The sequence below is a fragment of the Schistocerca gregaria genome, chromosome 4 (genome assembly GCF_023897955.1).
Source record: "Schistocerca gregaria isolate iqSchGreg1 chromosome 4, iqSchGreg1.2, whole genome shotgun sequence".
Lineage (NCBI taxonomy): Eukaryota > Metazoa > Arthropoda > Insecta > Orthoptera > Acrididae > Schistocerca > Schistocerca gregaria.
In genome coordinates, this window is record NC_064923.1 from 737675760 (window position 1) to 737699740 (window position 23981).

General features: G+C 36.8%; 2 protein-coding genes across 4 annotated transcripts in view; one reads left to right on the forward strand and one right to left on the reverse strand.

Moving 5' to 3' along the window:
• Nucleotides 1-3877: 3877 nt before the first annotated feature.
• LOC126365848 (prefoldin subunit 2-like) lies at nt 3878-21927 on the reverse strand. Of its 2 annotated transcripts, none has more exons than XM_050008493.1 (2): nt 21605-21927; nt 3878-5172 (listed from the first exon to the last, which is right to left on the reverse strand). In XM_050008493.1, exon 2 carries the CDS (start codon nt 5162-5164, stop codon nt 4673-4675), a length of 492 nt encoding a protein of 163 aa, XP_049864450.1. In that variant the 5' UTR covers nt 5165-5172; nt 21605-21927; the 3' UTR covers nt 3878-4672. The 2 variants fall into 2 exon arrangements, with proteins under 2 accessions (XP_049864450.1, XP_049864451.1); XM_050008494.1 differs by having other exon boundaries at nt 21576-21800.
• Nucleotides 21928-21994: 67 nt separating this feature from the next.
• The window catches only part of LOC126365849 (ras-specific guanine nucleotide-releasing factor RalGPS2), a 364573-nt gene continuing 362586 nt past the window's right edge, over nt 21995-23981 (forward strand). Inside the window, exon 1 of one of the 2 annotated variants that reach the window (XM_050008498.1) lies at nt 21995-22085. The gene's annotated coding sequence lies outside the window, so the exon portion shown is untranslated. Of the gene's footprint in view, nt 22086-22471; nt 22492-23981 lie in introns of those variants that run through there. The other variant, XM_050008499.1, reaches the window with a different exon arrangement.

The following is a 23981-nucleotide window of genomic DNA, read 5'->3' on the forward strand; positions in this document are numbered from 1 at the left end:
CAGGTATTAAGCCCTTACAATCAAAGGTGGACTTCTTTCAATTCATTCCCATATCAGCATTTATGTTGTTTCTTAGGCATGTTTCATTTCTACAGGCAGACTGTTTGTTCATGATGAAGTGAGCCACATATTGCAGTCTCCATTTTCACCTACCTGTTGGGGTTGTTTGGGGGAAGAGACCAAACAGCGAGGTCATCGGTCTCATCGGATTGGGGAAGGAGGTGGAAGGAAGTCGGCTGTGCCCTTTCGAAGAACAATTCCGGCATTTGCCGGGAGCGATTTAGGGAAATCACGGGAAACCTAAATCAGGATGGCGGACATGGGATTGAACCGTCGTCCACCCAAATGTGGGTCCAGTGTGCTAATCACTGCGCCAACTCGCTCGATCACCTACCTGTTAGCTGCTGCCACCAGCACTTGTACAAATCAATGGTATGCAATTCAACTTTAAAAAATTATGTTCCCTCATAAGGAGCAACTTTATCACCACCAGTTGATGAAATATGTTTAGAAATAATCCTTTCTAAATTTTGTTGTATTTGAATTGTAAATCCTCTAAGCAGATTGTAATGTTGAAATTAGATTTTGTTCCTACGTAAAACCACATCCCTGAAAACCATTTTGGTTCCAGACTGGTTTTACACTAGTGAATATGAAAGGCAACCTGACAGCTTCATGGGAAGTCCCCGCACAGAAGGGATAAGACAAGGACAGTTATGGGCCTACATAAAATGAATACAGAAGGCGAGAGACCAAGGGGAAGTCAAAGACACAATTGCTGATACGAGTCAAAGAAAGATTCATAAGAGAGGAGAAGACTGTATGTGGGTCGTAACAGAGATATGGTGGAAACTGGAGAAGATGGAGAGACTCATGTTTCAAGCAGCCCTTGACATTAGTGGGAAACTATACAAGGTAATAACAATGATGATCTGTTTATACCAATTATTAATGTTTGTCAATAAATTATAGAGTCTTTATAGATTAACTAGCTCCAGCTCACAGTGTTATCCATGGGTAAACAGTTATTTATAAAGAAATGTTAATGCCAAAACCCACTATCCATGTGTATGCGCCATCAAAAAAGTTCTCTCTTGTATTGAGGCATGAGCTACTTACGGCCCAGCAAATCGTGCGACATTGGAACAGTAGTCACATTCCCATCCCACAGGAACAGTGACTTTTTAATAAAAGATATCCTTAATTCAGGGTACAGGCTACCTCCATTCCGAAGTTCATCCATTTCTGTCCAGCTTATTCAGTTTGAAGAAGCAACAAACGTACTAACTTGACAAAGAAAGAAAATAAGCAGTATCTAGTTCAGCATAGTGCAAATTTTATAATATTTGTATGTTCAACAACATTATCTGCCCTCACGTGTGCACCTGTTACCAGCAGATACACTGGGATATCGTAATGAAATCCAGCCTCACTAAATGCCTACCATGTTCTACACATAATGCTTCTGTGTCGTAAAGCATTTAAATGACACTGTCATCATGAGACTTCAAGTTTCTCAGAAGCTATAAGTTACGTCTGATGCTCAGCAGATAAAATGCAAAAGGCTTGTAAGGAAGTACAGATTAAACACTTTGAGTATTGTATAATCACTGTATTCATTATGTTGAATCATATTACGTAGGACATATTAAACAGTAAAAGTGCTTGCACAAATACGACACTGTTCAAAATTCAAGGAGTAAATAGCTTTTCATAAGAGTAATTATTCTTCCACTTTTTGTGTTATGTTCCTAAAATCTTGTAAAATTTAAAAGTGGCCTATGTTTGAATCAGGGTATATGCTAATTACATATCAAATTTCTTCCAAGTCTGTCCAGCTGTTTAAGCGTGAGGGAGTAACAAACATTCACACAGAAAGTTTCACATCTATAATAAACTAGCTGTTACCTGTGGCTGCCACCGCATATCAGTAGTTTTGTTATGGTGAATAATAGTAAACAAGCTAGTAATTTATAAATGTCTGGTAATGAATGTTTTACTTATTCTCCTGTATGTAGAATCTGCAGTCATGAATTATATTTTTTAATTAGTACTGGATCTGAGATTTCACTACTAGAGCAACACATGCCAACCATTTCCTCCTTCCACTTCAATGCAGTATGGTGCCTACATTTTCTATCCATGCCCTTAAGATGACCAATTTATCATTTACACAGTCAATTACAAGATCATAATGAAATTCAGCCTCACCAAAAACTTCCATATGGAAGGGTGCTACACTCTCTGTTTACCCTACAACCTTTAAATGTTGCCGCCATTGTGAGTCTTCAAGCATCTCTGAAGCTATAACAGACGTGTAACACTCAGTGCCTAAAATGAGATGAGCTTACGACTAATGTTACTGTGGAAGCATAGATTCAACACGTAGAGGACTGTATATTCATTGTATTCATTATGTTTAATCTTATTATGTAGGACATATTAAACAATACGTATGATACAGTTTAAAAGTCAAAGACTAAATAGCTTTTTCAAAGAGTAATTATTATTCTATATTTAGTGTTATATTATTCAAATCAATTTTTGTGCTATGCGCAGCATTCAAGCTACCTGCATACCAAATTTCATCAAAACTGGTTCAATGGTTTAGTTGTGAAAGTGTAACAGGCAGAGTTACTTTCGTATTTAGGATATTAGTATGGAATACCATCACACGCTAACAACATAACAGGAAGGGATTGATAACTAATTATCCTTTTCAATTTATACATTAGAAGCAAATCTGTAGATGGAATGATTTATTTAATAAAGGTTTGTAGCAAAAACTTATTGGTCCATAAAGTTACATAGCCTCCAGTTTTGAGCTGAGGTTGGATAACTTCACCCAGTTTTCTGAGTCTATATCATGATAGCACATACTTTTTTAACTTATCTTAAATCTTTTGGCTGTGAAATGCTGCTACGAATGCTGATTGGCTAGGACAAGATCTGCAAGAACTGGCTCACTTATATTACAGCCCAACGAACTATTACTATTCACTGAACATTTATTAAGATGTGCTTCCCTGAGCAGAGTAAAGTTTAGTGTGTGGCAAGGTCACCGGCATTTTGCTTATACTGAAAATGCCTAGATGACTGCCATGAACATTTTTCCTCGTTCAGTGTGTGACATGACTGTAGACCCTATTTTCCTGTTAGCTGGTGTTGAACTTAGAATTGTCAGCACATTTAGTGTGGGCACTTGTTATAAATCCCATGTTACATCTGAAGTAAAACTCTTCTGATTATTAGAAAGAGGGTTTTATTTTTTATAGTGAACACTAAATTCACTGAGAGTCACAAACTTATTTTTAAGTACCTACTTTTTCTCATGTGGAATTCACATAGTGTTTCCAGTTGGTTGTGCTTAGTTAAAATTCTTGATATTTATGTTATTTTTAGTTTTAAAAAGTGAATGATGAATGTTTCAAGTGTATGTAAGAGTTTTATATGTGGCAATTCGAACCAATTCTATAAACTTTACTTGTGCATTTAGCCAAGTTCTGAAAATCAAGTTTCCTGATGTTTGGGATCAAGAATGGGCCCAGAATATGTTGCCAGCAACATCAGGGTTCTCAGAAGCCTAATAACATTACTATGTAGGCTGAAAATATCTGTTGTGATCACTTCGGGGAGAGAGATATATAAAATTGACATCTTACCATGTACTGAATCTAAACAGTCAAGATTACTCCAAAACACTGTTTAAATATAGAACCACATATTAAACTAATATTTTCACCCTAAAAGAAGGTAGTTCAAAATTCTGAAGAAGGCAAGGTTATACTGCCTACAACAACACAATACATTTTAAAGAACTGTGATATTCAAATAAAACTTCTGGGAGATGAAATCCTTACTTAAAAAAAGAAGCAGATAAATTTCAGCAAGGAAGATATTTTCCATAGTAAAACTTTATGACTTTTAAAATGCTCTTCATGTCAGCTAGAGAGTTAACATCAGTTTGTGTAACTCAGTCCTTAAGCATTTATGTTTGGTATGTCTGGTTTTGTATTTAGGCCAATCTTAAAACAAAAATACACAAATAAATAAAACTGTGATGAATGGTTACAAATTTAACACACTTTAAAACATCATTGTATACTTAACCAGTGTTACATTATGAAAACTTAGTACATATATAACTTGTGATGAATCAGATATGGGTTAATGATGGTAGGAGTCAGGAATTATCAAGAAAAGTTGACAGATATATCTTCAAGCATTACATCATGAGTATTTATAATTTATAAGTGAATGCTCAAAAATAAGAAATCTGACAATCAGGACAGAAAACAAAATTGTTATGTTTGGATTATTTCTTTTGTGAGGTAGATTTCAAATATGATCAAATATATACTTTTGTTCTGAAAGATATAAGAAAACCTAAATTCCGAATGTTACATGTTAACAAAATATGGAACAAATATGTCATAAGTAACATAATGCCACCTTATGAGTATGTTACAAGCACAAGTGTTCAGCACTCTTTTCTCCATTAGCGTACAAAAAGCAAGTTAAAAATTAAACATAGTAGTGCAGAAAATATTGGTTTTAGATTATTCTGGAGAATGATACACTGCCCATTTCACTAAATGTTTTCCACTTAGCTATAGGAATTTTTAATTAATAAGTTCACAATTAACCATTTATTTCACAGATATTAACATGTTCAATTAACAATGGCTGCATCACTGCTACCTCCAACCAGAACACTAGAAGGTTCTTTGCCCACAGCTCCTGTGCCTTGTTTTTCTTCTTCTGAACCAGGAGGTGGACGGTCATCAGGTGCTCCACGTATACGGATGTTGTAGCGTTCTTTGTGCTCAACCAGTTCACGTCCTTTAGAGACCAGTTGTTCCTTAAGTGTTGCTATCAAACGTGTCAGCTGTTCGCTGTTGTTGCGTACAACAGGACAGACATCAGCTACGGTCATCTCACAAAGGACTCCACTCACTAGTCGATAGCAACGTCGAGCTGGGTCTGCAGTTTTCAGAGTTTCCAGGACTAGATTGTGTTCGTGCAGATCCTGCTCCAGCTCAGATAGCTTCAAAGCAAGTTGACGTTGTTCATTTCTTAATGTCTGGAACTTCTGTATCACTTCATCTTGTGTTAGGGATGGTTTCCCTTTATTCTTCGGAGCATTATCACTGGTAGTTGCCATACTATTAACTGAAATTAAAAGAATGTGTTGATAGTAACTTGAAATTAATCAAAGTCATGAAATTTTAAAAGTAGTGAAGCTAATGTTTGAAAAAATAATGAAAATAAAAACCTTACAAAAAAAGCACATTATTTTCTGTAGTATCCATAGGATTTTTCATTAACCCCCCCCCCCCCCCTCTCCCGTTTTCAACTCTTCACAGAATCGCTTTGATAAACCAACAATTTTCCATTGTTGGTCATATTTTCTGCAAAATTATCTGTACATAGACATAGAGCAAATTCTCCACAGCAACAGGCCTTACACTCCACTCATTTATGTATTTTTAATCCCCTTTTCTCATTTTCCCAGAATACAATATTGGCATCAACCAGTTGTTGACACCTGGAAGCAACATCCAACATCAGAACAATGACCATGTACAATTTTTGTTGTTAATAGATATAGCACAGTGCTGTAGCCAAGACTCTAATCACATTTTAACACGTGTTGAAAGACGGAAGAAGCTGTGCGTTCCACAACTAGCAAGTTTGAACTACAAACTGATTTACATTTTCCACAAAATATAACAAATCATAGAATAAACACTGTTCCAAAATAATGCACTGGTTATGGCACTGTGAGGCCATGCATTACTGATACAAGTTCACAAAGGAGTGTTTATCTTGTGATTCTTTGGAGAAACAGGGATGGTTTATTCAATTTTCAAATCAGTCAAGATGCTCCACTGTACATACAATAAACATCAGGTGGCATGAGAGTCCATTTTGTTGTTTATTCATTTTGTGAGTGTAAATTACTTCATTTTTGGTACCTGCTGTATCTCTGTTTCGCAACAAGACACTACTTCAAAATTTAATGTTTTATTTTTATTTATTTTGTTACCAATGAATAACTACAAATAATGGATTCAAATATAAGTCACTTAGGAATGAAATCAGTAGAAAGGGCAAGGAAACTAAGTGAAATGATTGCTGCAAAAATTAAAATGACTCTTACGGAATTAAAAGTAAAGGCGACAATATTTGAGTGCAAAAGAAATTCCAATGTTAAATTGAGAGAAGAGAGTTCATAAATGGCAAACATACATTGAATGCCTTCAAACATTGGAGGAACAGTCTGATAATGTAATAGAAGATGGAAAGTGTGTTGAATTGGAGGACATAGGGGATTCATGGTGTATTTCTGGGTGTACAATCGAGTTGTTTTCGACCCCGTAATCTCCTTCAGTTGGAGTAAGTTGTGCTGTTATGTGCACTCTGGACTCCAACTACACAGGCACTTGGTTTATTAAGATCTCTCAACCAAAACTGGGAAATGTTGAGAGAATGTGCATTTCATGGAATATCAGTGCAGGCTCTGAAAAACTAAAAAGAACATCAAAGAGCGTAGAGGGCACCAGGAGTCAAATACAAAACTTGCAACAAGTAGTGGTGAGAGGTCAACAATATTTCACAGAATGACTGGATTCCAGGCACTGAGTACACATAACAGAACAACTCGCAGCACCTGAAGATGATGATTGGTTCAGTCATAGAAATATTTTGCAAAAAGGGAAACAACAATTCAACAGTACAGCCCAGAGCACAACATTAACCAAGGGCACTGAGAAAACATGAGAGATCATATAGGCCACCCAATATTAGTCAGAATTTGACACAGCTTTGGAAGCTATCGGATGAAACATGGTAGAAGGGGGCAGGTAACATTCCTACTGATTTCTGAAATTACTGTGGGAAGTGCCAAATCAGCAATTACTGAAGATAGTGTATAGAATCTACAATGCTGGGAAAATGCACACGACTTTCAGAAGAATATCAACCAAGTATTCCCGGAGATAGCAAAGACAGAATGTAATAAATATCACACAACCAGTCTGGAAGCTTATGCATCCACATTACTGACAATAATAATGTAAAGAAGAATGGGAAAGAAAACTGATTATCTGTTAAATGACAGTGAATTTAGGTTTAGAAAATATAAGAGCTGCGCAAAGGCTATTCTGACATTACACATAATAATCAAAACATGAACTGTGAAAAATCAAAATGCTTTCATAGGCTTTCTATAAAAAGTGTTAGAGAATGTGAAGTGAAACAAGATGTCTGAAATCTTCAAAAAACAGGTACTGCTGTGGAACAACAAGAATAGCACAAAATATTTACAAGAACCAAGAGAGAACATAAGAACACAGCAGTGACCAGATTAAAAAGGGCGTAAGACAGAGAATTTTTCTCCTCTACTGTTCAATAAATATGTCAAAGAAACAATGAAGGAAATAAAAAAAATGTTCAAAAGTGGAATTAAAAATCAGGCTGAAATGATATCAATGATAATATTTGTTGCTGACGTTGCTGTTCTCAGTGAAAGTGAGTAAAAATAAAAGAATGTATGAATGGGAATAACAGTTCACTGGGCACAGAAAATGGATTTAAAGTAAATCCAAGGCAGATGAAATTATCCTGAAGCATCAGAAATGATATAATTACCAAACTCTGCAACAAATTTGGGAGCCGTGTAGTACATGAAGTGAAGGAATTCTGCTGTGGACTAAGCAAGGTGAATACAAGTAGTAAACTTGCACAGTCAAAGAGAGCATTCCACATCAGAAGAAGTCTACTAGTATAAAATTCGGTATGAAGCTGGCGAAGAAATTTCTGCAAATGTATTTCTAAGGTACAGAACTGGAAATGAATAACAACATGAGGGAAAAGATACGATGTGTGTTACAGAAGCATGCTAAAAATTAGAAGACCTAGCGAGGTAAAACATATAAGACTTTCCACAATATCAGCAAGTAAAGGTATATATGGAAAATAAACTAGGAGCAGAGATTACATATCATTAAGATCTTTGGGAATATCTTCCAAGGTACCAGAAGAAGCAACAGAGGGCAGAGAAAGCCAGAGATTAGAATATACATAACAAATAACTGAGGATTTAGAGTTTAGCTGCTGCTCTGGGATGAAAAGGTTGGCACAACAAAAGGAATTGTGGCAGGCCACAACTATACAGAAGAATAATGACCTAAAATAAATGTTTAAAAGTTATCTTGCAGCGTCCAGGTGCCTTAGTGGTAAAATGCTGGATTTTCTCCCCTTGACTTTAATGCTTCAGAGAATCTGTAATTGGTTTGATGCTGTTCAGTTTACTTATACAATGAGTAATTTTTTTAACCAATTAGTGTAACAGCTACATCCTGTGAATAGAGAGGGGGAGGGGGGTTACATATTTTTACTAGCACAAGTTGGTAATGATGCATGGGTGGTTTATAGAGCAGTATGAGATTGCTATTCTTTACTGACCTCATCCTGATTAAGATGACATTGATAGGCCTCAATCTGCCCAAGGATTTCTTTTTGAGCATTATGACCACCCTTGAATTTTGGAGATAATTTATGGTAGAACTATCACAATTGTGGTCTGTTTCAAAACATCAAATGATTTGTTGAAAGAATGAGTCATGTGAATTCTTTTGCTAACAAAAATTATTATTAATTACTATCCTCGTGCTGGTTTTGGCAACTCTATTGAAAACATCCACTACGCTGAAAATTACAGTCATATGGTATGACACCAATAAATTTGCTACATCTTTATTTTCCCACGGAACACATCCAAGTATCCTTTATAGGGAAGTCAGCAACCAGGGAGGAATCAGTGTGTTGTTACAATCCCCCAAAACAACAGGTTCGAGGTGCTGTCTTTCAGTGAAACTGAAACTCAGCCAGTTTGACTCACTTCACCTGTTCGGCGGAAACCTGGTTTGTCCCAGTCAAGAGGAAGCAGATGCAAAAGGGCACAGATCTCTTAATCATTGGCAGTTCAAAAGTACAATGCATAATGATTGCCATTAGGGAAATGGTAATAAGAGACAAGAGGAATACCAGGTGCAATTAGTGTGTATGCCTTAGCGTCTCAATCAACATACTGAAAAGCCTATTCTGGCACAACTGAGGAAACTGGGTGCAGCCAACTGTATATTGTCATGCGTGTTGGAACAAACAATGCCTGTTGTCTGGGCTCTAAGGTCATACTTGGATCATTCCCAGAATTTATCACGGCCCCCTGGTTGTGAGTCGAGTGGAAGGAGTGAATCAGATACCAACAATATTTCACAGTCTGACTGGAGTCAAGCCATAGGGTTGAGAGATGTAGGTTGCCCCTAAAAGGGTTAGGTGTGCACACAATGACTTTCTAGGTTAGGTGGCTCACCATCCAGTCCAGATAACAACAAATATAAGAGACCCTAAAGTTTAAGTGTAAGTGTAAGCATAAGTTAAGGTCCAAAAGAATGCTCCCCATGAGCAAGAGTATCAAAATTGTAGTAGTAAACTGCTGAATCATTCGGAACAAAGTGATAGAGTTTGAAGTGCTCTTGAAAATCAAGGAAACTCACATAATACTAGGCACAGGAAACTGGCTGAAATCTGAATTACATAGCAGTGAGATTTTTAAGGAAACTTATGTGTATATTAAAAGGACAAATTAATGGGAAATGAAGATGATGTATTTGTCACAACAGCCAAGAAACTAAAATCCCTCGAGATAGAAACTGGAGCTGCAAGCGACATTATTCGAGCAAGACTCGGTATCAAGGACAAGCCTAAAATTATAGCAGGGTCTTTGTACTGACCACCATACTCTCCTCCTGATGTAACTGAAAACTTCAGAGAAAACCTCACATCACTTGTATGTAAGTTCCCTAATCATACTTATAATCAGCAGAGGAAACTTTAATTATCCAGCAATCAATGAGGAAAATTACAATTTTGTTAGTGGGGGCGAACCGACACCCTGTGAAATGATTCTAAAAGCCTTCTCTGAAAAGTACCTAGAACAGACAGTTCAGAACACCATTCATGATGGAAATATACTAGAGCTGATGCCAACAAACAGACCTGGCTTCTTTGAAGAAGTCCACATCAAAACTGATATCAGTGACCGTGAGGCTGTCATGGTAACAATGAATACTAAATCACAAAGGACAACTAAAACAAGCAGAAAGATTTATAAGTTCAGCAAACTAGTCACAGAAACTGTAGTGTCATATCTCAATGAGGAACTGGAAACTTTTAGTTATGGCAGGAGCAAGTAGAGGAACAATGGCCCAAGTTCAAAAGAAAAGTTGAAAATACATTGAATAGATATGTACCCAGTAGAACAGTTCATAATGGGACATATCCTCCATGGTATATGGCCACTGTAATGAAATGTCTAAAGAAACAGACGACTGCATAAAAGGTATAAAGCACAGCATAGGGCTGTAATAGAGATGCTGAATGAAATACTTTTGGGGGTCACGAGAACAATGGGTGAAGCCTACAATTACTAATGTAGCAGAATACTGTCAGATGATTTTTCACAAGACACAAAGAAATTAAATTCTGTTCATAAGTAATGGCTGTTAGTGGCACCACAGATAGTGTCCAGTCACTCAAGGATGAGACAGGAACTGAAATTGAGAGTAACAAGACAAAAGCAGAAATCCCTAACTCTGTTTTCAAATGTTCTTTCATAAAGGAAAATCCAGGAGTGCTGTCCCAATTTTGTTCTCATAGCACTTAAAAGATGAGTGAAACAGATGTTAGTGTTAGTGGCATTGAGAAACAGCTGAAATCATTAAAACCGAACAAAGCACCTGGGCCTGATGGAATCCCTATCAGATTCTGCACCCATTCAGAGCTAAGTTAGCCATTCTTCTGACTATAATCTATTGTAGATTCGCAGAACAAAAATTTGTGCCTAATAGCTGGGAAAAAACACAGGTCACACTGTCTACAAGAAAGGTAGCAGAAGCAATCCACAGAACTACCGACCAAAATCCTCCCCATTTGTTTGTTGTATAATCTTAGAACATATTCTAAGTTCAAACACAATGAGGCATCTTGAACAGAATGAACTTCTACATGCCAACCAGCATGAAATTCAACAACATAGAACATGTGAAACCTGACTAACACTTTTCTCATCTGACATTCTGAAAGCCACAGATCAAAGCAGTCAGGTAGATGCAGTATTTCTCAATCTGTGAAAAGCATTTGACACAGTACCACATCTACATTTATTATCAAAGGTACCATCAGAACGGGCAACAGACGAAATGTGTGACTGGATTCACAATTTCTTGGTAGGGAGGGTGCGGCACATTATCTTGGATGGAGAGTCATCGGCAGACATAGAAGTAACTTCAGGCGTACCCCAGGGAAGTCTGTTGGGTTTCTTGCTGTTCATTTTATATATTAATGAGCTTGCAGTCAGTATTAATAGTAACCTCAGACTTTTTGCAGATCACGCAGTTATCTAAATGAAGTACAGTCTGAACAAAATTGTATAAATATTCAGTCTGACCTTGATAAAATTTTTAAGTGGTGCAATGACTGGCTAATAGCTTTAAATGTTCAAAAATGTAAAACTGTGCACTTCACAAAACAAAAACACGTAGTATCCTCTTAATACATTATTAGTGAGTCACAGTTGGAATTTGTAACCTCATAGAAATACTTTGGTGTAACATTTAGCAAGTACACGAAGTGGAACAATCACATAGGCTCAGTTGTGGGTCAAGCATGTAGCAGATTTCAGTTTACTGGTACAATTCTAGGGAAATGCAATCAGGCTACAAAGGAGATTGCTCACAAATCACTTGTGTAAGTGTGTGGAACCTGTACCAAGTAAGACTAATAGGAGATATTGAACATATACAGAGAAGGGCAGCACAAATGGTTACAGTTCGTCTGGCCCATGGGAGAGTGTCACAGAGATGTTGAAAGAACTGAACTGAGAGACTCTTTAAGATAGACAGAAACTGTCCTGAGAAAGTCCAATGACAAAGTTTCAAGCACAAGCTTTAAATGATGAGTCTATGAGTATACCAGAACCCCCTACATATTACTCCCATTGGGACTGTGAGGATAATATTAGATTAATTACAGTATACAAAGAGGCATTTAAACTATGTATTGTTTTTCCCCTGCTCCATACATGAATGGAATAGAAAAAGCTCTAATAACTGCTACAGTGGGATGTATCCTCTGAATTGCACTTCAAGGGGTTTGGAGAGTACAGATATAGACGTAGTTTCAACATTAATGGTGTGACCATTTTTACTTAGCATTATTGTAAAGGATAATGTTAAAGACCTCTTATGAATGCAATATAGGGCACCTCTGCACTCTGGTATTGACAGCTGACACTGGTTAGTGCATTTCCAAGAACAGTGGATGGACCACTATGAAATGACAGAATGTCCTTCAACAATGTTTTAATGGGATTGGGCAGACTTGTTAACACACACACACACACACACACACACACACACACACACACACACAGTGATCTTAATGACAGAAGCCATGATGTTTTAAGTACATCTCCTGTCAATTATTTGCCACAATGTTTACATCACTGAGACAACAACTCAGATACTTATAATGAGTTTAATTTACAATGGTAATAACATTTTCTACATTCAAAATGAAAACCACCTTTTTTAAGTTCAACATAATGGAAAAATAAGTGTTGTCTTAACAGAAACCCTGCACATCATCAATGATTGACTTCTGGATATAGGCTCTCCAGAGTAAACAAGATCATTGTCTCTGGCTTCTCTTATATACTGTCATCCAGCAAATAACTTCCTTGGTCTGTCAACAATCCATTTGCCTGGTTATACATTTCATTACACTCCATTTCATTTTCATAACAGTGACAACTCCCACAATGCTATTTACTTTCCATTTGTTTGTGTTTCAGTCTCCTCTAGTATGCCGTCACATGCCCCAAGTCCTCTGACTGACACCCTCTGGTTTTGGCATTTAAAACCTATATTCTCACAACCACAAGTCAAAACAGGGAATACACATAAATAAAATTTCCATTTCAAATGAATTGGAAAATTTATGTTAAAAAATACAACATTGTTTACAAAAAGTATTGTATACCAATTTTCCTTATTTATTAGTCTACAATATGTACCTTGTAACGTATTACATTTTTTTAAATCACATTTTGGAATTTTTTATTTTCCCTCATAAATATGTTGTTGGTGTTTTGATTCATGGAGTGTGTTCTCTAAATTCTCTAAATGGATGTTAGTGGGTTGTAAAAATTTCACTGGACTGTGTGGAATAGTTCCAAAGTTATTAAGACCTGAAGTTGGGCCTGAAGATAGATTTCCAGATGCGGGTTGCAATTGCCTGGTCATGCCACCTTCTTTCACAAGTTATAATTCTGGAACTAATTAGCAGGGGAAACTAATACTTTGTACACGAGTCTTCCACACACGGTAGAATTAGTGTACTGAGTTTCAGTCAAATCTCAGACTATGAGCTGGAGCCCCTGGCTGAACTGACATGGAATGACCCGCTTACATTTCTGGATTACTTGTTTCAATATTTTTGCAGTATTCTTTGTAATGCATCACAATACCAACATCAGAGCTGTTCCTAGATAATAAATATAGTCTCCTTTTGTCCCATGATATCTTTATTCCTTGTGTAATCCATGGTTTATTTTTATACTTCTATTTGATTTGAGTTATCTTCAGTGGAAAACTATTTTCAAATGAGCAAGTAACTTTATTAATCAATGCTTTCCGTTTTCCATTTGAATCAGAAGTATTAAATCATCCATCCAAAATTCATGAGTTTGAGCCATCTCCTAAAATTCCCAGTTTTTGACTGATTTATTAGCCTCCTGTACTCAGATTTAATAATTTTATATTCTGACAAATTTCAACAATCAACATAAGATATGTATATCACAATCAGATAGCCTATTTGCTATTGGTTTTGTGATATGATTTTTTTCCTTAGATTTGTCTACAAAGACATTAAGAGATAGACAAGGTCCAACAGAGAGTGACTTGTTGTTACAGGATAGTTTAATCAGAGTGGGGGTGCTATGGAGATGTTCAACAAACTCCAATGGCATTAACTACAACAATGGTGTTGTGTGCTATGGAAAGGGTTACCACTGAAATTCTGAGAGTACACATTCAAAGAAGAGTCAGGCGACCTATTATTTCATCCCACATATATCTCATGAAATGACCATAATCAGAAAATTACAACACACATGGACAGTTATTCTTCCGATACATCATTTGTGAATGGAACACAGAAAAGGGAAAATTTTAGCGGTAGCAGAGGTACCCCCACCATACACCGTAAGACGCCTTGTGTAAACAATACATACAGATACCTAACTTCAACCATTACACAGTCGGTGAAGTTTATTTGCACTAGATGTAAACACAACACTGTCAGTAAAAGAAATATGGTATAGATACGCAATATTAACACAAATTATATCTCCTTATTCCCAGTTTAGAGCTCTGATAAATTTGTCAAAGACTGCTCAGTATAGCAGCAAGACAGAATCTTTTGACCAATTCCTCTTTCAATGCTGAACTCTCATTAGAAAGAATAAGTCTTTTGGAAACTGCAGCAGTGATTTCCTAAAATTCTCCCAATAAATTAAAGTCAACCATTCACCTTCCCTATCCCAGTTCTCACATGCTCGTTCCATTTCATATCTCTTAGCAATATTATGCCCAGATATTTAAACAATGTGACTGTCAAGCTGTACATTCCTTATTCTGTATCCAAACATGACAGGTTTGTTTTTTCTACTCATATGCATTAACTACATTTTTCCACATTTAGGACTAGCTGCCGTTCATCAAATCAACTACAAATTTTGTCTAAGTCATCTTGTATCTTGCTACAGTGACTCAGCCTTGACACCTTGCCGTATACCACAGCATCACCATCAAACAACTGCAGACAGCTGCCTACCCTGCCCACCACATCATTTATGTATATAGAGAAGAACAGCAGTCCTATCACACTTCCGTGGGGCACTCCTGACAATATCCTTGTCTCTCCCTGATGAGCACTCTCTGTCGAGGACAACTTAATGGGTTCTTCTACTTAAGAAATCTTTGAGCCGCTCACATATCTGTGAACTTATTCCATATGTTTGTACCTTCATTAACAGCCTTAAGTCCCATAGTGCTCAGAGCCATTTGAACCATTAACAGCCTGCACTAGGACAGTATGACAAATGCTTTCCGGAAATCTCTAAATATGGAATCTGCCTATTGCCCCTCATTATAGTTGGCTGTATATCGTGAGAAAAGGGCAGGCTGAGTTTCTCATAAGCAATGCTTTGTAAAACCACGCTGATTCATGGACATAAACCTCTCAGTCTCCAGAAAATTTTTTCTGGAAACATACCCAGGCTGTGGCTAAGCCACATTCATAAAATAATATCCTCCTTCCAGTAGCGTTAGTCCCACAAGGTATATGGGAAAACTTCTGTGACATATGGAAGAGAGGAGACGAGATACTAGCAGAAGCATAGCTGTGAGGACAGGTCGTGATTGGTTGGTAAAGCAATTGCACAGAAAGGCAAACATCCCAAGTTCCCATCTGGCACACAGTTTTAATCTGCCAAGAAGTTTCATTTACATTCATCACTGCAGAAACCTACATGTATGTCTTACTTCATATTTGGCCACAAATTCTGATGACACAGTTAATTTCTATCATAACAAACGAGATACTAGCTTACTTGGTTTACGAACAACAGGAAATTACGAATGAAGATTATGAAATCAAACAACGGAAAATCCAGGAAGGAATCTAACAATATTAGAGAAGGAAAGTTGCCACTCACCATATAGCAGAGATGCTGAGTAGCAGATAGGAACAACAAAAAGATTCTCACAATTATAACTTTCAACCATTAAGATCTTTGTCAACAACACACACACACACACACACACACACACACACACACACACACACACACACACACAATGGCAGTCTCAGTTTCAGTTACCTGACACTGCAGTCGTGTGTACGAGTTGCATGTGTGTGTGTACCGCTGACAAAGACCTTAAAGGTCAAAAGCTATAATTGTGAGAATCTTTTTGTTGCGCCTATCTGCGACTCAGCATCTCTGCTATATGGTGAGTAACAACTTTCCTTCTCTAATATTGAATGAAGATTATGACTTGATACCAGTAACCGACTCATTAAGTCACTGTATTCAGTTACCACTGTTCAACGTGCAAGTTGCTGCCAATATCGGTATGCAAAACAACAGCTGCAGACACTGTAAGTGCACTTTGCCAAAACTCTGTTCTCTCAGAGGTCACGTCTACATCTACATTTATACTCCGCAAGCCACCTAAAGGTGTGTGGCGGAGGGCACTTTACGTGCCACTGTCATTACCTCCCTTTTCTGTTCCAGTCGCGTATGGTTCGCGGGAAGAACAACTGTCTGAAAACCTCTGTGCGCACTCAAATCTCTCTTATTTTATATTCGTGATCTCCTTGGGAGGTATAAGTAGGGGGAAGCAATATATTTGATACCTCATCCAGAAACGCAGCCTCTCGAAACCTGGCGAGCAAGCTACACTGCGATGCAGAGCGCCTCTCTTGCAGAGTCTGCCACTTGAGTTTGCTAAACATCTTCCTAATGCTATCACCGTTACCAAATAACCCTGCGATGAAATGCGTCGCTCTTCTTTGGATCTTCTCTATCTCCTCCGTCAACCCAATCTGGTACGGATCCCACACTGATGAGCAATACTCATGTATAGGTCGAACGAGTGTTTTGTAAGCCACCTCCTTTGTTGATGGACTACATTTTCTAATGACTCTCCTAATGAATCTCAACCTGGCACCCGCCTTACCAACAATTAATTTTATATGATCATCCCACTTCAAATCGTTCCGCACGCATACCCCCAGATATTTTACAGAAGTAACTGCTATCAGTGTTTGTTCCGCTATCATCTAATCATACAATAAAGCATCCTTATTTCTATGTATTCGCAATACATCACATTTGTCTATGTTAAGGGTCAGTTGCCACTCCCTGCACCAAGTGCCTATCCGCTGCAGATCTTCCTGCATTTCGCTACAATTTTCTAATGCTGCAACTTCTCTGTACACTACAGCATCATCCGCGAAAAGCCGCATGGAACTTCCAACACAATCTACTAGGTCATTTATATATATTTTGAAAAGCAATGGTCCCATAACACTCCCCTGTGGCACGCCAGTGGTTACTTTAATGTCTGTAGACGTCTCTCCACTGATAACAACATGCTGTGTTCTGTTTGCTAAAAACTCTTCAATCCAGCCACACAGCTGGTCTGATATTCCGTAGGCTCTTACTTTGTTTATCAGGTGACAGTGCGGAACTGTATCGAACAACTTCTGGAAGTCAAGGAAAATAGCATCTACCTGGGAGCCTGTATCTAATATTTTCTGGGTCTCATGAACAAATAAAGCGAGTTGGGTCTCACATGATCGCTGTTTCCAGAATTCATGTTGATTCCTACAGAGTAGATTCTGGGTTTCCAAAAGCAACATGATACGTGAGCAAAAAACATATTCTAAAATTCTACAACAGAGAACAGTTGTTCTGCCACTAATGCTGCTGAGTCGGGAGGTTGGTAAAAGGAGCCAACCATCAACCTAGCTCGGTTGTTGAGGGTAACCTCCACCCATAGTAATTCACAGAAACTATCCACTTCTACTTCACTACAGTATAAACGACTACTAACAGCAACAAACTTGCCACCACCGGTTGCTTGCAATCTATCCTTTCTAAACACCATCTGTGCCTTTGTAAAAATTTCGGCAGAATTTAGTTTGCTAGCATTCTTTTAGTAATGTATTTTGAGTTATTGGTGACATAATCCATTGCTCAATTTTCTAGGCTTCTATGTCCATCATACTGATGATGTTAAAGCTCTATTGCAACATTATTGTGTTGTCCAGTATGTCCGTGTAATACATATCAACTAAATTTTGGACTGGTTCCTTGTGCAAGGCCCTGATAGGTTAGTGTTTTGTCACTAATGGTTCTAGTATTGGTGTAGTGTGAGAAATAGATGGCGGAACACAAGTTGTAACCATGCCACTGAATAAAGAATCCACGCACGGAAGAAGTTTAACAGTAAGAGAGTAACAGAAACATAGCAAGATGTATATGTTTTTCTGATATATTTCGAGGATTGTTATCAGATTTTGTGGAAATCTTGCTATGTTTCTGCTTAGTGTAGTTGCGAAAGCTTGAATTTTGTGTGTATGTTTGTGTGTCTATCGAGCTGCATCAAACCAGGCTCAGGACTGAAGAGCAGAACAACAACAACAACAACAACAACAACAACAACAACAACAACAAGTCCTACGACTCCACAGACAGGCAGACTCTCCTTGACACGCCAGAAGAATGTGGAATAGGCACAAAAACTGGGGTGGTAATGCAACTGATGCCACATCCAAAATTAAATTTATGGGAGAAATCCCAGAACCATTTGAGACAGACACAGAGAAATACAATGATATGGTGTCTCACCACTTTTATTCAACAGTCTTGGACAAAATTATCAACCAATGGGAAGAAACAGCAAAGGGGATTCAGTTAGGAAGAACACGTACAAACAAGATAATCATAAAATATCTGGCATTTGCAGATGCCCTGGTCGTGCCTAGCAACAAGAGACAAGCACAGAAATGCTTACATGAAGTCTCTGATGTAGAAAGAACAATGCTCAAACCACGCACACAAAATACAGAAAGGTTGATAGAGTGGAAAAATTCAAGAATCGAAGAGAATATATGCAAATAGGTAGTTCAAACAAGACAATAAGAACAGAAAAACTTTAGGAAGCATACAAACTCACATGGACTTACTACAATAAAAGAAACATATCAAAATAGACAAAATTGGGCACTACAATACAGATGTACTACCAGAAGCACTCTGTGCATCAGAAATGACCACAACTGAAGCATCAGGTTTCACAGAGACAGAAAAAAAATAGAATGTAAACCCTCAGAAAAATTTAAGGAGCAATAAACAGGGTTGGTAATTACACAAACATGATCAGAAAATGCTGACTGATATTCTACTCAAAACTATATAGAATGAACAGCAGCGCATTCACTATGAGGGTTTCTGCTGTAGCAAACAGTTCAATAAAAGAAATTGATTGCAAGAAATAGAAGAACACACAAAATATTCAGGAATCAATATGGAAATGATAGTAAATGAAAGAGACAAGTTCTGAAACAAAATTATGAACACAATCCTTGAAGTAAAAGAAAGGAAGAACAATATGGATGTAACAAAGGAAACAAAAGCACAGTCAAAGAATGAACAGATTTTGGGAAGACAAAATGAAGAAGTAAACAAGAAAAAATTGAATAATCATGTAACACTCAAGGTCAAATACTGTTGTAGGGGCATAAATGTGTAGTGATAATGATAATGATGATGATGATAATAATAATAATAATAATAATAATAATAATAATAATAATAATAATAATAATAATAAAATACAGAACCAAAGAAAACGTAATTATAGCGAAAGTCCAAGACGTCTGAAAATGTATAATGTATGATATTTGTTTATTTATTCATCTCTACATGTTCCATGCATCACTTGCATGATAAATTGTAATGATATAGAATGAGCCATTTTATAACTGCATTACAAATTAATTTGTAAATATGACTATATATGCTGAATGTTAATAGGCTACATTTTTTTTGTTATTATTATTGCTATTAAATACAGAGATGTGAGCTAGTAATTCCTACCAACTATCTTTCATATGTTACGCAATAGCACACATTGAAGGGGTTGTCAAGAAGAAACTTTTCCCGTTTGTTTTTAAATTTGCATTGCTGTCTGTCAGACATTTATATCACTGAGCAAGTTATGAAAAAAATTTTAGCTGCAGCATTGTATACTCCTTTTTGTGCACCCCCTTCTTGTAACTTTAATGTGGAGTAATGAGTACCATTTTTCCTTGTGGTATCATTATTATGTACATCACTGTTCCTTTTGAATTCCAGAAGTCAGGATGTCCAACTCCTTAAACAGATCTCTACAAAATGATCATGTGTGGGCACCATGTGTTATCCTTACAGCACGTTTTTGAACTATGAAGACTTACTTTCTTAAAGATGAGTAACTTCAGAAATGACAAAGCAATGGACTGCTTTTCACAGTTAAAACCTATGACAATGGTTCTCCTATGACCCCTGACTTTGGCAATGAATAGGACACAAAGTGAGTTTACTTTGGATATGTCAATACTGGCTAGTAAAGTGAGCAGGATCAAGTAGTTGCATGTTCCAGCCATTATGCAGAGATGAAGGGGCTTGCACACAATAAGACTAATGGGGAGTGAAGAGATGCATCAAACTAGTATTCAGACTGAGAGCCAAACCAACAACCATCTGTTAATGTTCTACATTCTAATACAGTGTTTTGTATTATACATAAAGTATTCATTGCACTAACTATATAGTACAAGCAGAATATCTAGTGCACACCCTCAAAATTTGGCAATTATTTGAGTGCTGTAGCTCACTGACAACAGAATCATAATACATGTGAAGTTTGTCACTGATAAGTACACTCAATTTAAACACAAATACAGCAGTAACAAAACTGACTTCCCTATGCAGGAAAAAATCTTACTCTGGCACAGGAAAGTTTAAATCACTACAATAACAAATCTTTGAATATGTCTACAGTAAATTAAATGTGGTTAGCAGCAAAATTAAATTTAAAATGGAAACATCTCTCATTTCTGCTTTACGGATTCTACAACACAGAGGGATTTAAGAATTATAAGATTCTGATGTACGTTTATATGTAAATAAATATAAGCAGAAAAATAAATATAAGTCACGCAGAGAGAAGAACATTAAAAAAATATTAAAACGTTATTTACGTATTGCAGCATTCTACATCGGAGGAGCAAATTTTGAGCATAATCTGTTAATCTTGCAAAAATTCATTTCACTATGAACCTGAACGTACTTTTTTCTTATTTATAAACTATATCCTCAGTATCCCAGCTACATTACCTCTTGTTAAGGCAAACTGCTTAGCATCAATACACCGATAAATCGCAAAACGACATTTTTTCCTATATGTCGTCAATTATTACAACAATGTTCCTCATTAAACGGGGACACAATAAGATATAATTCTTCCAAAATCTTTAAAACCAAATTAAGACACAGTACGATGTTCTGTCACCCAACAAATAGAAAACAAGAATGATTGGAAATGATCTCATCCTATTCTCAAACCGTAGATGAGGGGTGTGTGAAATCAGGTATTGTTCTCAAAACAAATCAATGCGGTAAAAATTGCAACAAGTTGCATTTTATGCAGTGACATTTTTTACTACGGCCGGCATATTTTTCATTCCCGTAAATAAGAAACACCCGGCTAACAAGCGCTAAGTATATCTACTTCAAGGTGTATCCTAATCTCACACATTGTAATGTAAAACACATAAAAATACAAAACATATCAAGTAATTACAAAAAATAAAATTTGATTATACCACCTAACCTCAAAAATTTTCAGTCTAGGTCACTTACTGAAATCTGAGAAACCGGAAGCAGTTTCAGCAAATAGTTCCTTACAAATGTGCTGTGCGAAATTACAATTATCGAGCAAAAACCATAATCAATAAATTATGTTTATTAACTAGCAAACTAGGAACACCACTACTATCATAAATTCAACGAAAACACGCTTGCTTAGTTGCGCAGTCCACAGATATTTTGATATATGTTGGATGCTCTTAGCTTAAATATCTGTCGCAAGATTTTATTGCGACTAACGCTATAATTTTGCGTAATATTAAAAAAAACACACCATGGTCAAGTTTTTGATAAACATTCAAAGTTTGATAAAACAAAAATTCAGATTCAAATATTTGCCTCGTGTTATTTACCAACCTGTGTTTATCAGCGATCACAGACATGCGAAACAACTGACAGATGGTTTGTCAAATTTGAGTTAGTGGAATGTTGTTGTAGCTGGGCGTGTTTGGATATTACCGGGAGAATACGAAAGGTTAGTGATCTTCAGTGCCTATAACGTTCCAGTTTTTGACATATTTAGTTCCTTCTTACTTGCAGACTTAAATAGTTATTAGAATTTGTCATATTCTCGTAAAAAAGCTGCTTTCACAAAATTATTTCGTGAGAATCAGGTATATACGTAAAATTTGTACGGATTCATGCCGCCTACAATTTTAATTTTGTAGTCTAACAACCTAGACGTGTGCAGAAGTAGGTGACGCTAAATTAAGAGATATTGCGTGCTTTTTAGTTAGATGAAATGAAATCCACGGTCTTCAAGATCTGGTATTCTATTTCTAATATTTAATTTTTGTTGTTTAGAGATTACCGCAAATATACACAGAATCGCCACACAGGAAGTTTGCCCTCAATGGATATTTTACTTCAAGTGCCCTGAGGTATTCTAAAATATCTTTTGCATGTTCTACAGTAAGTAGTACATCATTTGCGGAGTCTTTGTCTCTGTTCTTTATTAACTCCCTGTTTTTCTTCTATGGGTACTGAATCTGCATCATTTATGGCAACATACTTTAATGTTTGTGTTAAGCTCACAACTTAATTTTCCACATTTTTCAAAGGTTTCCTTATTGCATTTGAGACACTTCCTGGCTTCAGTAGACATCTCAGATCAACGCCTTCCGTGCTATGTGAGCGTAATTTATTGCCAATTTCTGCTAGCATAGACGTCTTTTAAGTGCCATGTAATTTAGGCCTTGCATTCACTTGCTTTTATCTGTTACCCACAAATACTGATTGCGTCAACTACACCAATGCAATTGAGCTGCATACAATTTCAAATTTTTTTTTAAAAAAAAACCTACAACTTGATCACGAAGATCTAGGGAATGCATTATGTCATATTATTCCATTGCTCGCTCTGCTCTTGGTATGTCATTGCCAATTTTAATGAGATCTGTAACCAGATCCTCAGGTTTTGTGTCATATTAGTATGTTGCTCATAACAGAACAAGACTCGTTACCCATAATTATCTTTTCCGTTCAGTAATTCCATTACTGCTCCAATAATGCATAAAAGAAACAAAACACGGAATTAATAAGCACAAGAATCCGGAGCCAATCAGCGAGTGACAGTAAGTCCTGTTTCTATTACTAACTGTGAAGTTCAATTGTTTTGCCTCGAGCTAATTTACTGAGAAGCAGTTGCTCTCTTGTCAATTCAGTGGGGCAGGCTCACTATCAAATGTGACGTAGCTGCTCATAGTAGGAGCCCAGTCATCTGTATTCTTCCAGAGGGAAACTCGCATGACAAAGCAAGTAAATTTTCTCAAGATAAATATCTGAGATTCTCCTACAAATAAAGCTATAGCATGTAACAGTTGAATGAGCCACGATTGGCATAAGGCACTTGATTAAAATTACATTTTTTAATGTATATTCCTTTAAAATAAGCCAGAATTATTAGATCACCATTTGTTATTAATAGAACAGTTTGACAGAGCACTGGAAGACCTAAGTTGAAACAAGACCCCGGGAGTTGACGACATTCCATTAGAACTACTGACAGCCTTGGGAGAGCCAGTCCTGGCAAAACTCTACCATGTGGTAAGTAAGATGTATGAGACAGGCGAAATTCCCTCAGACTTCAAGAAGAATATAATAATTCCAATACCAAAGAAAGCAGGTGTTGACAGTTGTGAAAATTAACAAACTATCAATTTAATAAGTCACAGGTGCAAAATACTAACGCGAATTCTTTACAGACGAATGGAAAAACTGATAGAAGCTGACCTCGGGGAAGATCAGTTTGGATTCCGTAGAAATGGTGGAACACGTGAGGCAATACTGACCTTACGACTTATCTTAGAAGAAAGATTAAGGAAAGGCAAACCTACGTTTCTAGCATTTGTAAACTTAGAGAAAGCTTTTG